Below are 17,863 nucleotides of genomic sequence, written 5' to 3'. Positions count from 1 at the left end.
ATCCGGTATTTGAACTGTAATAATACTGATGCTATTTATTGATATTTGTTTATATGACCAAAATGACTAAAATCCATCGGTATGAATTAATTGCCTTTTTTTGGGATGTAACCTACCAAAGAATGAGAGAGGTAAGCTAGGTAACCCACCTAGGCAACATAAACCACTTTTAAGTTATAACCTCCTACCAGTTTAGAAACACGGATTAATTGCAGAACAGTTACAGTGATATATTCCCATTTTTGTCCAGACAAAGTAGAGCAGCAGAATGTAGGGAGAGGTGAAGGAGTTGATGAACATGAGCATTGGTGAATTGATTATCAACAAGGGAAAACTTTGATTTTGAATACTGATGGCTGAACAGAAACATGTACATTGTATCACAAAAGTGAGTACACCCCTCGCATTTCTGTAGATATTAAAGTATATTTTTTCATGGGACAACACTGAGAAAATGACACTTTGACACAATGAAAAGTAGTCTGTGTGCAGCTTATATGATACAGTTAATTTATTTTCCCCCTTAAAATAACTCAAAATATAGCCATTGATAACTAAACCCCTGGCAACAAAGTCAGTACACTCTATAGAAACTACGTACATCCCTAAATGTCCAAATTGAGTACTGCTTGTCATTTTCCCTCCAAAATGTCATGTGACTCGTTACAGAAGTGCTGTCAGCATTGTAGCACACATTGAAGAGGTGGGGGGGTCATTCCCACCACCATGTTTGACTGTAGGCATGACATACTTATCTCTGTACTCCTCACCTGGTCGCCGCCACACATGGTTGAGACCATCGGAACCAAACAAATTAATCTTCGTCTCATCAGACCATAGGCCATGAGTCCAGTAATCCATGTCTTTGTTGATATGTCTTCAGCAAACTGTTTGCGGGCTTTCTTGTGTACAGTCTTCAGAAGAGGTTTCCTCCTGGGGTGACAGCCATGCACACCAATTTGATGTAGAGTACGGCGTATGGTGTGAGCGCTAACAGGCTGAACCCCACCTATTCAATCTCTGCAGCAATTCTGACAGCACTCCTGTAATGAGTCACATGACATTTTGGAGGGAAAATGACAAGCAGTACTCAGTTTGGACATTTGGGGATGTACGTAGTTCCCATGCGGTGTACTCACTTTTATTGCCAGGGGTTTAGATATAAATGGCTATATTTTGAGTTATTTTGGGGGGGGGGGGTTAATTAACCCTATTATATAAGCTGCACCCAGACTACTTTTCATTGTGTCAAAGTGTCATTTTGTCAGTGATGTCCCATGAAGAGATATACTTAAATATCTGCAGAAATGTGAGGGGTGTACTCACTTTTGTGATACAGTGTATTTTGCTTAGATTATATACAGTTTAAATTTAATGAGAAGTGTTAAAAATTGTTTTTGCCCCCTTTGCCTGTGCCTCGCTGTGGCCCATATTGTATTAGGTCTTGGAACGCCCCTAATCTCCCATCATTCCAAATATTTCAAGTTAACTCAGTGACGTCCAAATGAATTGGACAGCCATCTCAGCCAATGGTAGTCAAAGAGTTTTAAAACACGACACGGCGTACTGACTTGTGGGATTTCTTCCAATCGGCCCCGGTGGGTCCAGTTCCGCAGTCGTAGGCTTGGATAATAAATGTGTATTCTTTCTGGCTCTCGCAGTCCACGGGGCCACTGGACCGCAGTACGCCCTCTCCCGAGGTGCGATTCAACACCACCGCCTCGAAGGGAACGTCCTGGCCATAAATCTTAAAAGCGCAAATTTCACCTGAAAAGACAAGGAAAGAAATGAATGGATTACTGTAGTGTTTTAGATGCAAGCAAATAAGCAGGGGAACACTAGGCTCCGGAAATCGTTTTCCTCATTTCATTGAGTCCATAAAGAAGAATCTGTCAAGTGGTAGTATTAACACTTTGAAGGACACTCATTTAACTAGCTGGCTGCCATTGATGGCACGAGACATCCGATCCATTTTGACCTGGAGGGGCTAGCGTCATCAATGGCTCTAAAACATGAGTATTCACAGCCCGTACTCCTAATTTAAAATGAATTGGATTTCTATTGTTGTGGTCCTTGTTAATTTTAGGGTACTCACAGGTAACTTCCTTTTCATTTTGGGTAATTTCCTGTAAAAATTTGTATCATTTCCTATTGATTTAATGCATTTTTTGGATCACTCTCTGTGCATTTGACACTTGCTGTTTATTTCGGGGCATATCCGGGTCACTTCCTGTTGGTTTTGGGGGCACTAACAGGTCAGTTTCTAATAATTTCAGGGCATTCCTCGGTCACTTCATTCGCAATTTGGGTCACTTGTTAATTTAGGGGTAGTTCGAGGTCACTTCCTATTGGTTTTGGGGCACTCAACGGTCACTTTCAAATGATTTTGGGGCATTCCCGGGTCAGTTCATTTACATTTTGGGTCACTTCTTGTTGATTTGGGGGCATTCCAAGGGTCACTTCCTTTACATTTTGGATAATTTTCTACAGATTTAATGCATTTTCGGGTCACTTTCTGTGCATTTGTAACTTCCTGTTGGTTTTAGGGCCATTAGAAGTAATTTCCTTTAGGTTATGAGGCACTTAAAAGTGAGTTTCCAAGGGTTTGGGGGCATTCCCAGGTCACTTCATGTACATTTTATGTCACTTCTTGATGATTTTGGGGCATTCCAGGTAAATTCCTTATGGTTATGGGGCCCTTACATGCCAGTTTCTGACGATTTTGGGGCATTCCCGGATCACTTCAAGTACATTTTGTGTCACTTCTTGTTAATTTTGGGGCATTCCGGGTCAATTCCTGTACAATATAGATACTTTTCTATTGATTTGATGTATTTCCGGGTCACGTTCTGTGCATTTGACACTTCTTGGTGATTTTGAGGCATTCCCAAGTCAGTCTCCAAGGGTTTGGGGGCATTCCCAGGTCACTTCATGTACATTTTGGGTCACTTCTTGTTAATATTTTGGGCATTCCAATGGTTGCTTCCTTTAAATTTTGGATAATTTTCTATTGGTTTAATGCATTTCCGGGTCACTTTCTGTGCATTTGTCACTTCCTGTTGGTTTTAGGGCCATTAGAGGAACTTCCTGTTGGATTTAAGGCACTTAAAAGTCAGTTTTCAAGGGTTTGGGGCGGGGGGGCATTCCTAGGTCACTTCATGTGAATTTTGGGTCACTTCTTGATGATTTTGGGGCATTCCAGGTCACTTTCTGTTTTTTTGGGGCACTTACAAGTCAGTTTCTGACAATTTGGGGGCATTCCCGGGTCACTTCATGTACATTTTGGGTCACTTCTTGTTGATTTTGAGGCACTTACAAGTCAGTTTCCAATTATTTGGGGGTATCCTGGGTCACTTTATTACATTTTGGGTCACATCTTGGTGATTTGGGGCATTCCAGGTGACTTTCTGTTGGTTTTAGGGCATTTCAAGGTCACTTTCTAATGATTTTGGGGCATTCCTGGGTCACTTCAATTATATCTTGGGTCACTTCCTTTTGATTTTGGGGCATTCCTGTACATCATGGATCATTTTCTATTGGTTCAATGCTTTTTCAGATCACATTCCCTGCAAATGATTTCCTGTTGGTTTTGAGGCACTTACAAGTCAGTTTTTGATGATTTTGGGGCATTCCCGGGTCACTTCATGTACATTTTGGGTCACTTCTTGTTTATTTCTTGGGCATTCCAAGGGTCGCTTCCTTTACATTTTGGATAATTTTCTATGGATTTAATGCATTCTTCACCTCCCGTTGGTTTTAGGGCCATTAGACATAGTCATTTCCTGTTGGTTTTGAGGCACTTACAAGTCAGTTTTCAAGGGTTTGTGGGCATTCCCGGGTCACTTCATGTACATTTTGGGTCTTTTTTTTTATTAAGGGGCAGTTTGAGCTCACCTCCAATTTTTTTGGGGGTACTTAGAGGTCAATGTCTGATGATTTTGGAGCATTCTGGGGTCGCTTCCTGTACATTTTAGATCAATTCCTATTGATTTAATGCATTTCAGGTACATTGGTCACTTCCTGTTGGTTTTAGGGAAGTTAAAGGTCAGTTCTTGTTGGTTTAGAGGCACGTACAAGTCAGTTTCTGATAATTTTGGGGCATTCCCGCGTCACTTCATTGACATTTTGGGTCATTTTTTATGAAGGCAAAGTTTGAGCTCACTTCCAATGGGTTTTGGGGCACTTGGGCTACGTTCATACTACAGGTCTTAATGCACGAATCCGATTTTTTCGTGTTTTTCCGACTCGAGTGAGGCATTAACTTGACGGTCTGAACGTGACAAGTCGCATAGAACGGGACCATTTCAAATCCGATCTGGGTCACTTTCGTATGTGGTCTAAATCCGATCTGGGCCACATTTTCCCAGACTGTCGCGGCGGTCTGTACTGTCCAGTCCCGCAAATCGGATTTAATGCAGCAATTACGTCATCAAATAGCGAGAGAGTCGTTACCGTAGCGATGCACCTGTGCGTTATTAGCGCCTAGCTTGCAGTGAACACGGCTTTTGAGGAAGAGCTGAGCTTGACAACAGTCATAAAAAATAAAAATGGGTTGAGGATAAGCCTGAGAATGCTCAGTTTTCTCTCTGTTCCAAGTGAGCAATATTTCAACATTGCCTCCACGGCCGAGAGTCGGGACAAACTGCCCGTATGTGTGTGTGACGTGCACGGACAGTGCGTGCATGCTATCGATCCATATAAACTTTGAATATTTGCCTAAACGGGGATTATTTATGTCTGTTATTTGTGTCCAACTTTTGAAAAGCAAAATATGATATCCCTGGAATGACGGATGACGTCTGTCATTTGTTTTGATGGTTCTGCGCATGCGGGTCTTCCTGCTTAGCGGGTGTCGGACTGCGAATTAGTGCACATGCGTAATACTTGAACGGTCTCAATGGATAAAGGCAGTATGAACGGGCACGCCAAAAAAACGGATATGACAAAAAATCGGATTCGTGCATTAAGACCTGTAGTATGAACGTAGCCTTAGAGGTCGCTTTCTGATGATTTTGGGGAATTCCCGGGTCACTTCATATACATTTTGGGTCACTTCTTCTTGATTTTGGGGAATATCGGGTTCGTTTCCTGTACAATATGGATAATTTGCTATGGATTTAATGCATTTTCGGGTCACATTCTGTGCATTTGTCATTTCCTGTTGGTTTTGAGACACTTACAAGTAAGTTTCCAAAGATTTGGGGGCATTCCAGGTCACTTTCAGTTGGTTTTGAGGCACTTAGAGGTCACTTTCTAATGTCCCAGGTCATGTCTTCAAGTACATTTTGGGTCACATCTTTTTTATTTTGGAGCATTCCGGGGTCACTTACTGTATATTATGGATCATTGTCTATTGGTTTAATGCATTTTCAGGACACATATTGTGCCAATGTCACTTCCTGTTGGTTGTAAGGCACTTACAGGTCAGTTTCTGATGATTTGGGGCATTTCCGTGTCTCTTCTTGATGGATGATACGCAGTGGACGTTTGAGCAATTGATACAAAAATTACAATTTCTTGACTCAATGGCACTGAAAGATGAGCACTCATAGCCAGTTCACCAATGATAAGCATCATTACAGTAAAAGAAATTTTAAAGATGATTCCCAGAACAGCTACAATTGTAAGCCATATGGCGATGTTAGTTTTGATTTCTTTTTTCCTGGAGAGATGGAATCAGATCAAAGCCCAACTCCAGCAGTGACCAAAATCCCCAGAGTCACCACTAAGCTAACTTTTTAAACAACTTAGCCTTCAGTCAACTTAATGTCCTCATCACGACCTCGGCAAAACCTTGAGACGGGAGAGAAAATCCTGTTTAAACCCGCAGTCCGATAGCTTCGAAAACCCTTCATTTGTTTTTAGTCTCTTTGCACCTTCCGCTGCCTCCAAATTATCCTATATTTGCAAGAAATGGCTAGCCGTGATGTGAGTAGGTGGATAATTAGTGTATCATTTGTACTGAGTTTTAAAGATCATTGCAAACTGGAAGACAAGCCTAATCCGAAATCCATTTCAACATTTGCACAAATAATTATTCAGGATTATAGCCAGTAAACAACGATTTAAAAACGCAACCTTTCTTAAAGAAGGTAAAAATGTGTGAGTGTCTTGTTGCCGTGCATTTAGCAAGACTTGACAGTCAGTGGAGAGATGATGTGTTAGGCTGTCATTAATTAAATGAGACGATGCGGGGCGGGTGTGAGCTTAGTTCAGAGGAATCAGAGCTTAAGACCGTCTGATACTCTGCCTGGGAAAACACGCATACACTCGCAGCTTCTGATGCATTTATTAACGAATCCGTTCTAAAATTCGAATTGAATGCTAAAGCAATACAATACGAATCCAGTGAGTCCATTTCAGACACCGTAAAATATGGACCAAAATACATTTGAACCCTTTTGTTGTCATTGACGTTAATAGACAAATCAGATCAGATGTGAAAATATATTGAAACCTGGTAATCTAGGGAGACAAACCTACAAACAGTGGCATCGTTAGGCCTATTTTAGAGGGGCTTCAGCCCCCTTAAAATATTCTTAAGCCCTCCTGAATATTTTGATGTTGAATAAAAAAAATCACAAAAAATGCTGTTATATTCACTATGAAGTTGCCAGAATTTTAGTTTAAATCAATCATCATATAACATGTCATTATTAACTTAAAGTGCGTATGACACCTGTGATAGAATTTTATTCACGCTAAAAACACAACCATTATACATCATATTTTGTATGCATTTGTTATGCTTTCATGAGAACATTATAGCATAGAGTATCATTGTTATATTAATCTGTTGTAATATTTTTGAGTATGCCTTCTCATGGCCTTGACGATCGTAGATATCACCATATGCCCAAATATGGACTGTTATGTTCCTGTTTTCCAATATGCCCTGAATGAATACAATGAGTGACTGTAGTTTATCAGACCAAGCTTATCTTCGTTCTAGCAGGGACTGGTGCTCAAGGTCTCAGCTCAAAGATGTTTTTGTATGGAAAAATACCCAGCTTTATGCGATGATGAGTTTCATTTCTTAGTTTCGTTTCACGGTGCGCTTCGGGAGCGCCCTTCTTAACAGCATAAATGTCCAGCTTCTATTGTACAGCTTCGTACTTTCTGGGTGATCTCAGCTCATGGCTGGGTCACATCATTTTGTACCCGTGATATATCATGTTTATAAAGTCTTCGAAGCAGGCAATCCTTTGCTGTTCGATTCATTATTCTCATTTTGTTATCTGTTGATACTTGTCTTGGAGTTCAAACTTGAGCTTCCCTGACAACACCAAAAAGCATGTTTATTTCATATTTCACACGGTGTTTTATGCTCTAGAATGAAATGGACCGCTTGAATGTGTTTGGAAGCGATCGTTTTATATGTTGAATTTTTGAATCCCTCGCCATGAAAATGAGTGACTTCTAGCTTCAGTCTCAGGTTTAGGATGAATGCGAATGTGACGTCACGCGGGTCAGCATCTCACAATACAGCATTGCTTTATAGCATGCAGATGGACTGCACATTCAGCTGATTTTGCGGATTAATTTGTTTATTTTTCGCATCACGCCAGCCAAACGGCTAAAGAAAATTGTTGCTGCACCAGGGAAAGGCATGTGAGCCTTTTTGGGTTTCAAAAAGTTCCCGGTCACCGCGGATATTGGCCAAAACAAGCCCTACTACTGTGGGACCATTGGACTTACGAGGAAGTGAGTAAATATCGTATTTTGTATTATGTCAAATACTGGGATCATGGCACACGTTTTAATACGGAGGTGGCTTGCATTTTGTGGCTGATTGTCCAGAATGCCACTCGCCCGACGACTGGCAGCTTGTTTGCACACCCCCCTCTATACTCAGCCTATTTCCCTCTTCATGTGCCCGGTGTTCAGTCAAATTTTCAGCCCCATCAGAAATTGCAACATTGTGTTAAAAATTGCCGCAAATACTAGCCTGGTACACCAGACTCAACGCTGTTCCAGCTATTGAGTCTGGCCACCCTTCCCACGGAAACAATTTCCAGGGCGGAGCAAGCCACAGCATACAGACAGCGGAGTGGACCAATCAGCGACGGGCAGACGTGACGTTAGAAAAATGGCGACTTCAGGATGACGGACTTGCGCGCGGAAGTAAACATACGAAGAGAGCGGAGTTTATTCGACATGGCTAGCGCGAGACAGATTGTTGTCAGTGACTCGTGTCGATGTGTTTTTGGTCATTTAAAACTGATTTTACCGTGGATTGGAACATATTCTCGGCTCTGCCGTTCACCGTCTGTGTTGCTGAAGGGACGACTGTCGACGCGCAAGAGTGACGTTGCTTGTGAAGAACACGTGACGCAAATAAACGAATCTGATTTGTCGATTGATTTTGTATCTGCTCGAAAAGGCCGTTAATGGGAGGGGTTCCAGACTATTTCTCTCAGTGTTTGAAAAATACAGGGAGAATAGTCTGGCAGAGCCAGGCTAGCAAATACAGCAATTAAAAAGTAAACACTACAAACTTTTTTTAAAGGACTATTTACTTACTTTTGATCATGGACTGACATGTAGAGAAGTTCTCCTCAAACATATCCTGCCATGTTAGCTGAAAAATAACTGCAAGCCACTCTCTATTTATGTCTTTGCCTTGTAGTAAAGCATTATTTTACGCCATATTCGTGGTGACCATGTGACAGCTGCGCGCTCCTTAGATGTCAGCCGGTTTGTCCGGCGGTACTCTCTAGCTGCTTCCCCGGCGAGCTCTCCTGTCCGTAGCAGGGCAACGAGCTTTAACTTGCTCGCCGCCGGGTGGTTTGCCGATCGGCGAAGCCATTAGACAACCCCGCCGCCATGTGAAATGATCCAAGCTATTTTCTTGTGATTTTTCGCTTCAGAAAGCGAAAATAAGACTTTGAGACGTCACACGGTTTGGTTTAGCATGTCGGCTAGCTGTCACGCCTCTTGTTTTTTACATTCTCCGAAGCCAAGGCAGGGAAACGACAAAATCCTGACTAACTACGGTGGCATAAAATATCGTTCGGGAGGTGCGACAGTAAAGGTGAAGTTGACAGTTTTGACCATTATGGAGTAATTTTGGCATGTCGTACTGAATAAATGCATTTTTATCATTTCATATTCCATTTAGCACAAGACTGTAATTTCTCATGACCATACCATTTATTTAGCAATTGGGGAAAAAATACTTGGATGAAAAGAATATCCTGTAAAAATATTGGAGTAGAGAGACTGAAACAATGACATTTTGCGGATCTCTTCGTCGCATTTTCCTCATTCTGAATGATTCCCCCTCAATGGGCTGAATTGTAAATCAGATTAAACAATTACCCTGCCGATGTCATTTACCTGTTGGGGACGCTAGAGCCCTATAATGGTAGGCGTGGCTAAACGGCGGATTAAAAGACTGATTTCACGTCATCTGTGCTTTGCCAAATTGTTGTATAAAGTCAAATCGTCTCAAAATATGGTTCTAATTCACATAATAACGCTATTTAGTACCTTTTTTTTTTTAATCCTGTCGTACGCACTTTAAATATGATCATACTGTAAATCTGTCAGTTTCCCTTTACTTCAAAGAGTAAGGTAGAGAGCCCCTTCAGTGCGTGGCTATCCAATCCATTCCACTTGTTCATATAGATGTAACGGGTATATCAAACTAGCAAATATTGTATGTCTCCATTTTATAAATACACAAATTTTGGTTGTTTTCATATTTTCTATTTTATTTTATTTTCGTCAATCCTTTTTCAAAGTTGGAACTTTTTGTTTGTATGTTGTTTTTTTCCCCTATGTCAGTTATTATTGCGACCCCTTCTCCGTTAAGTTGAGTGCACTTTATTAGTTCTCCCCTTTTCTGTGTGGATGTCGATGATGCCATTTGGCTGCGGAGAGTTTTGTTGGAAAAAGTAATTTCCACGCATGCATTCATGTATAAAAAAAAAATCGCATTGCATTTTGAATAGGGGCACATTGTCAAAGCCATGTTTAACCGGAGGATTGGCTTTTTCTGACTTTTATTAGATTAAAAGCAAGTCACACCGCACTCTTGACTTCCATCGTTAATTCAAGCTACCGGTACACATAAACTGCAGAGTCGAAACCCACCGTTCACATAGAGAACGCCCACATCTCTGAAAATCCCATCCGCATTTTCCCTGTGACATTGCTAGCAGTCGGTACTACATTTTTTTTTTCGCAGTCGGTCGTTGTGCACGTTTTACCTTTGTTATTTTGAAGTCAAAAGTTACATCCCAGCTCTAAAATAGCACTGCTGCTAGCTAGTTAGTCTGAAATGCATTGTGAAAGTCCTAGTAGAGTTAAGTGTGCACTCTTGTTACCACCATCTTTGGCGTGACTTTCTTCTGGAGCATCAGCTGTGTTTCTCATAGGTATGCCTTTTCAGGGTTAATTAGTGGAATGTATTGCTTTATCAATGGGGTTGGGACTTTCATTTGTGTTTCATTGAATGAGGTGTGTCTAAACTTTTGGCCTGTACTGTATTTATGTAATTATGTTATGTACTATAATGTTTGGATATATGTTTGTGTCCATGTGTGTGTAAGGTAAATTAGCGTGACCCAGATATAACTTAAATTCAAGAAATTTGTTTTATTTTTCAGGGTTTGAAATTACAGCCATTTTTGTTACATATGTGCCCAAATTATTACTGTGCTGTGAATGAAAGTCATGGCATTTGCCTCTATGGTTTTATTTGTGTGTAGACAAGAGAGACAACAACAACCCCGTCATCAACCTACCCTCTCTTGTGGACAATGCCAGCGATTACAAATAATTACAGCTTAAAAATTAATTAATCGTAATTAATCGTAATTAATCGCAATTCAAACCATCTATAATATATGCCATATTTTTCTGTAAATTATTGTTGGAATGGAAAGATAAGACACAAGGCTATATACATACAACATACTGTACATAAGTACTGTATTTGTTTTTTGTAACAATAAATCCACAAATGGCATTATTAACATTCTTTCTGTTAACGTGATCCAAGGATAGAAAGACTTGTAGTTTTTAAAAGACAAATGTTATGGTTATAAGTTATAGTAATTTTATATTAAAATCCCTCTTCATGTTTTCGTTTTAATAAAATTTGTAAAATTTTCAATCAAAAGTAGAGTTAATATAATAATAATAAGAATAAAAATAAGAATAATAGAGTGACCAAAGTCTGAGTATGTTTTACGTGTATTTTGCCTAGCTATTTTGATATGGAATGCCAGTTCATTTTGCATTGTTGTTTAACTGTGAGAATAGGGCCTCATTACTATAGACTGAAGTGCTTTTCTTTTTGTGAACATTATTTTTTTTGAGAGAGATAGGAATATTATTTTTGTTGTGCTTTCACTACATATATACTTATGTTTCTTGTGAAGAAGAAGCTTATGCCAATAAACGGCACGGTCCAAAGAACGCCTGTGTCTACTCGCCTTTATGAAATACATATCTCTGTACATATCTTACCCAAAATACAACAAGAGACACATAATTGCCACTAAAAGAAAGAAAACTTACCGAAATATGTGTGGAGCACAAATAGAAATTTGCATTGCATTGTGCATACAGCATAAACATCTCACAACTACTAATTCTCCCACGTTTAGAAGAAATAACATTAGTATGGAACGGCGCTGCCCCCAAGCGGCCGGTGGCATTCTCTGCACTCTTAATGTCCATAAACGGCCTCATTGTAATCTGTATAAGGCAATGTGTGAGCTGGTCATTCAGTGCATGCGTTAATTGCGTCAAATATTTCAACGTGATTAATTTAAAAAATTAATTAACGCCCGTTAACGCGATAATTTTGACAGCCCTAATATATAAATATATAAAGTTATCATTATTTGTGAGCTGTTTGTGCTTGTATGCTACGTTCACTTACATCCTGTGTAACTCCTGGGGGCTAAGCCCCCCCGTTCTTAAAACCTAGTGAAGCCTCTCCATACAAATACTAACAAATCTGTGACCTTTGATCGCATTATCCCCAAATTTATTAACATCTTCCGCCTCATATTACAAACATATCTTGCAAGTTTGATCATTTATCCGTTGTTCTTGAACACAAAAAGACCAACAAGTAGACAGACAGACATGCAGACGTGAATACAAAACCTCCGCCTACTGGCGGAGTTGAAAACAAGTGGTCCTCCATCAGGTCATACGATGATTTAATATCATTCAATTAAACTTTTTTTTTTTTGTCAGTTTGGAAACATTATGACTTGTCTGAGCGCATTAGTATTTTTCAATTGAGTGCTATTTTAGCAGCAGTTTGACTTTCCTGATTAGAAGTGATATCTCACATTGTTAACAACTAAAAGTTGATTAAGGTGGATGTGCCCCACAGGCTAGCCACTAATTGGGAAAGTAGATTGTCACTCCAAATATAATGTCAAAGCTTCCTTCCGCCGACAATTTATTTCTATTATCCTTCCCATGGCTCTGTCGTATTCATTTGGAGCTAATGATACATTTGGCTCTGTACTGCTTTGCTTTCCCTCTACTCATTGGCTGCCATTGACGGTGGTTGACGTTAACATTGAAAATAAACACAGTGGAACCTCGACATAGGATTGCTTCGACACACGATCTTTTCGACATCTGACGTAAAATTTGACTCCCCATTTGTTTCTACACCCGACGACACGCTCGAAATACGACGATTTATGGTAGCGCCGCAGTTACTTTGTTTACATGCAAGACGGACACGTGGATGATTTTCCTGTGAGAGAAATCAACATAGGTTCCAAGAACGTTAGTCCAGGTGGTGAAAAAAAAAGGGAAAAGGGGTACACTTACCATTGAAGTGAAGTGAAATGAAACGATAGAAAAATACAGTGGTATGAAAAAGTATCTGAACCTTTTGGAATTTCTCACAATTCTGCATAAAATCACCATCGAATACTTTGTCAAAATCACACAGATGAAAAAACAGTGTCTGCTTTAACTAAAACCACCCAAACATTTATAGGTTTTTATATTTCATTGAGGATAGCATGACCTTAAAGGGCACAAAATTACCTCGCTGCCTGGCATTGGCTGCCACTGACGGCTATAGAAGTGGGAGGGGCTCGTTAGAAGTGGGAGGCATTCATTTACTGCCACCCTCCCAGTTCAAATAGATTAGATGTCTACTAGTGATAAACTTACAGAAGAAGGATGAAGATGTTTACGATGATTAGCTGTTTTGAAGAATATCTTAGAATGATTTCCTGACCAATGTATCCATAATCATTGTATCCCCATATCGCAAGATCATCGTATCGTGAGCTTTGTATAGTAAATTGTATTGTATCGTGAAGTACCCAAAGGTTGCCATCCCTAATCGCCAGCGTAGGAACGGAACTCGTTTGTAACCCAGGCGACTATCTGTATAATATAAAATTTGACCATTTTTACTGGTTGTTCCTTTTATATTTTGAAATTAAAAAACTGAAAATTAAATATTTTTAAAAATTAATGTTTACTGTTTTGTCTTTTGTTGTTTTTCTTATAAAGATAACACTAAATTAAAAAGAAAAATTGATAATAAAATTGTTTTTCCTATCTTAAATTAACAACAAAAACAACAAAACTAAAATAAAACAGGAGAAAATTTACAGTTTTGTCCACCTTTTGGTTAATTTCGGTTAGTTTTTCTCAACTGCTTTGGTACGTTTCCCAGATCAGAACTGAAATTCTCAAAACTATTTGTTCAATCCTCACAGCATGTCGCACAAGTAGCAATTACCTGTAGTGGATTACCTGTAAAAGCCATTGTCCTGAATTCCTGTATTATATTTCTGTGTCAATGAACATGTCAGTACTGCCAGAATGACATGTCCTTGTTTCATTGTGTACAGACAAGACAGTCAAATTGCTCTGTCATGCTCTTAATATAACAGTTACTCTGGTGGAAGGCTCTATTGCTAAAGATGGTTTACGTAAGTTTTGATGAAAATTGTTAGTAAATTACACCTTTGTGTGTGGAAGAAGACTGGACAAGATTCCGTTTACACTTGTACTGTTTTTACAATGTCTTGATAGACCATGTCATTGTAATACAGAAGGCAAAAGACAGCACTGAGTATCACAAAGAAATCTAAAAGCCAAATTAGATACGTGAACATAAGACAATTGGCACAACTAAACTTCATATTCCGTCAGGATTATTCACTTATTCTTTCTCCACATCTTGACTTTCCTCTCTGGCCACAATTTTTCATCCATGTCACAACGGATATCTTCTCTTACTATACAGCGTGGAGAGAATCTTCTTGAATGCCTTACCCAGCCTGTGCAGGCATCTGCTGTGATGTCACTGCATGCTGCATTCATGGCATATAGGAGAGTCATTTGATTGTGAGGCTGGCGATCATACACTTGCTATTCTTCTACGGGATTGAGGAATGGGGAGTGTAGTGATAGGAACTTCAATACCATTCTCTTGTGTGTTGCAAACCATTCCCTGATTATGTTGGCGTGTTGGAAACTCACATTGTCTCAAACGATTACAAATTTTGGCAGGTTGGAAAAAGTTACGTAAAATAAATAATGAAAATTCTTAGAAATAAGCACACACATGTTGACATATTCTGGCAAGATGTTCATCCATTTTTCTTGTCAAGGCTGATGCAATGAAGTAAAGACTAGATGTTGTGGGTGGTGAGACTATTCAATAGAGAACCATGATCATCCATTTTGACCATAATGGCGATGCAACAGATAATGCAGGAAATGGAAGGAATGGAACAAAATCATGTGCATGTATGCACAAAAACATCTGCAACTGCTCAAAGGAATTAGAAACTGATTTTTTTATGTGGACCAGTGATGCAATGTTGTGAGGATTGAACAAGTAGTTTTAAGAATTGCAAGTCTGATCTGAGAAATGTACCAAAGCAATTGAGAAAAACTGTAAAAACTGTAAATGAAATAAAATAATGGCTAATAGATGCTCAAAAATAGGTTTTGGACAATTTTGAGGATAACAATAGCAGCTTTAGTAATTCACCAAACTTAAATTTCACAATGGAAAAACTTTAAAATTTGAAGAATGACCCCCCCCCCCCCAAAAAAAAAAATAAATAAATAAAACTTTACGCTTTAGGAGAAGTTTTTTCAGACATTTTAATATTAAAATGCATTGCAAGAATGCAATGGAACTTTTTTCGAATTTATACACCTCCCATTCAAAATTAAATGGACGTCTAGCGCCGTTAATGGCACAGAAAGACACCATTCACAGCCAGCCATCCCAATTTAAACAAAATTGAACATCTATTGTTGTCAATAGCAAGCAATGACTTCACAGAAACATACAAAAAAAGAATTTGAAATATCAAAATACTGTATCTGTTGCTTCTATATTCCCATTACTGTCATTAGCTTGCCTCTTACCTTAGTGGTGAACCCACACAACACAATTATTGTGTTTACTTTGAAAAGCAACCTTTTCCCCTGTGATGTACCGGCCCAAAGATTAGACTGGCTTTCATCCATAAATTTCAAGTGAGTGAATTTGAAGTGTTCCCTGGGGGGGAACTGCTGAGAAGCCAGCTAAGTGGCAAGAAATGAAATGGATGCATGTGTATGCATAAGTACGTGTTTGCTGACTCAGGAAGAGGCCAGATGAAAATCTCTCTACAATTTCCATACGCATCCACACATTTTCCACTTATTCAGTGCTCCCCGGCATAACTCCACTGCCTTCCGCTGTAAAATTGAATCCCCAAATATTTGTCACGACGGACGGAGCAGAAAATGGATTTGCATCCAAACGCACAGTGTGACGTGGAAGGAACTTTTCATTGCCGTCTACAAACTTTAAGTTGTTGTTAAAGGGGTTTTGAGGAGAAATGTGACACTTTCTCCTTTTTTTACACCGCTTATCATTCGGCTCCCGTGAGTAAATATTTCAACTGGTTCGCGAGCTCACCTCGGGAGGGTAAGTGAGGAACAAACATTCTTAATAATGGCCGTCTAAGGAGAAAAACATGTGAATATAGGAATACTATTCTTAGTTAAAAAAAATTTTTTAAAAGAGCTGACGTCCACATATAGGTCTCAATTATAATTATACGTATACAGTGGTACCTCTACATATGAAGTTAATTCGTTCCAAGACCTTGTTTGTATGTTGAAATGGTCACATGTTGAGCAGGATTTCCCCATAAGAATATATTATAATTCTATTAATTCTTTTCACAGCCTGAACACCTACACTAAATTCTTAATAAATATTCCTGGTACTATTACAAGTGGCAATTACACATAGCAAAACAAATAAATTATGAGTAAAAAATCTAATAATAATTCCTGTAATAATGTAACGAATCAGGTTCTAATGTGGCGGATGTGTTTTGCGTGCTGTACCTGAACGCACCGTGTGGCTGACGTGACAGTAAGATAGGTGCGTGTGGTAGAGATTTTACTTTCAGTTTTAATGCCCTGTTGTTTTTGGCGTCAACTACAGCGAACGGTAGGCGTGTTGTGTTGCACAAGTTCTGAAATAAAATAATAAATAAAATAATTTAGAATAATAAAATAATTAAAAACCTGACGAAGCTGGTGATGTTACGACAATAATAGATATAGCAGATCAGACATGTCCAAAGTCCGGCCTGGGGGCCAAATGCGGCCCTTGGTCAAATTTAATCCGGCCCCCAGCCTCTGTCATAAAATCAATAACGTCTGGCCCGCACACACACTTAATAAATTGGTCAGCAGTACTGCTACCAGCATATGAAGTAGCTTACACACTAAATGCTGCTCCTCATTTACCCACTAAAAAGCAGCAGCACTCTAAGCAACATTACCCCGTGTGACTCTTTACTCCCAATTTTCTAAAATGGCGACAATCAACGACAAAAAAAGTTGACTGCGACGGCGGACGCTTCAAGGATAGCTGGAAATTGGACTATTTCTTCACTAAAATACGCAATAACCCTGTCTGCCTCATTTGCAAAGAGACAGTCACTGTTTTTAAAGAGTTCAATTTGAGGCGATATTACCAAACAAGACACACTGACATGTACAACAAGATTACAGGGAAGATACGTAGCGAGAAATTGAAGCAACTTGAAGCTAGTTTAATTTTACAGCAGCAGTATTTCACACGAGCCCAAGAGTCGAATGAGAATACCACAAAGGCTAGTTATGAGATTGTTGAAATTATTAATTAAAAAAAATAATAAAGCAAATGTGACACAAGGAATGGCTTGCTAAAATTTGCTTAAATATATTGTTCTACGTAAAGAACATCAGCCAAGGTCGGCCCTCCACATTTTTACCACACCAAATCTGGCCCTAGTACTGACTACTCCCTATACTAGACTCTTCCTATGTTTAAAGCAGGACTCTCACATATAACATAGTATCTTATGAACACCAAGATTTTGGTCTTTTTCATTTTAAGTCGGCCAAATCAATATAATTAAAAGTAAACTAATGAAAACTGCTGCTGTCATTTCATTCTTTAAATAAGCCATGTAACCTCTGATCCAAGGTTTTGAACAGGCGTGATACTGGTGAGTGGCCAACCCTGTACACCTCTGATGTTGCTCACTGTGGTCCGCAGTGTGCTCAGGGAGCTTGTGTGTCTGCTCTGACACATGAAAAATTAGAGGGAACATTGCTAACATCGTCAAAATAAAAAGAACAGATTTCTAAAGATAGATGATGGACTCTCTTCCTCGGTTTTACCGTCACAAAAGCATTGTGTAATCCCCCCTTTTCCATGATCGCGTGTATTTTTGTATTTAATAAACCATTGAACGCATACAACCTTGTTTCCGCTGTAGTGGACCCTAACATCAGCAAACAAAATAAACCACACATTTCCAAAGATGGACGATGGATTTTCTTCCTT

The 17,863-nt window shown here is 39.3% G+C and overlaps 1 protein-coding gene across 1 annotated transcript in view; it reads right to left on the bottom strand.

Annotated features, from left to right (window-relative positions):
* The window catches only part of clstn2a (calsyntenin 2a), a 369,961-nt gene that overhangs the window by 141,147 nt on the left and 210,951 nt on the right, over nt 1-17,863 (bottom strand). The window contains exon 3 of the mRNA XM_057857289.1: nt 1,572-1,767. Coding sequence (XP_057713272.1) covers nt 1,572-1,767 — 196 coding nt within the window. The remainder of the gene's footprint in view (nt 1-1,571; nt 1,768-17,863) is intronic.

Source organism: Corythoichthys intestinalis, chromosome 14 (genome assembly GCF_030265065.1).
Source record: "Corythoichthys intestinalis isolate RoL2023-P3 chromosome 14, ASM3026506v1, whole genome shotgun sequence".
NCBI lineage: Eukaryota > Metazoa > Chordata > Actinopteri > Syngnathiformes > Syngnathidae > Corythoichthys > Corythoichthys intestinalis.
Note: the sequence above shows the minus strand (reverse complement) of the source record. Positions and strands in the feature narration are given on the sequence as shown.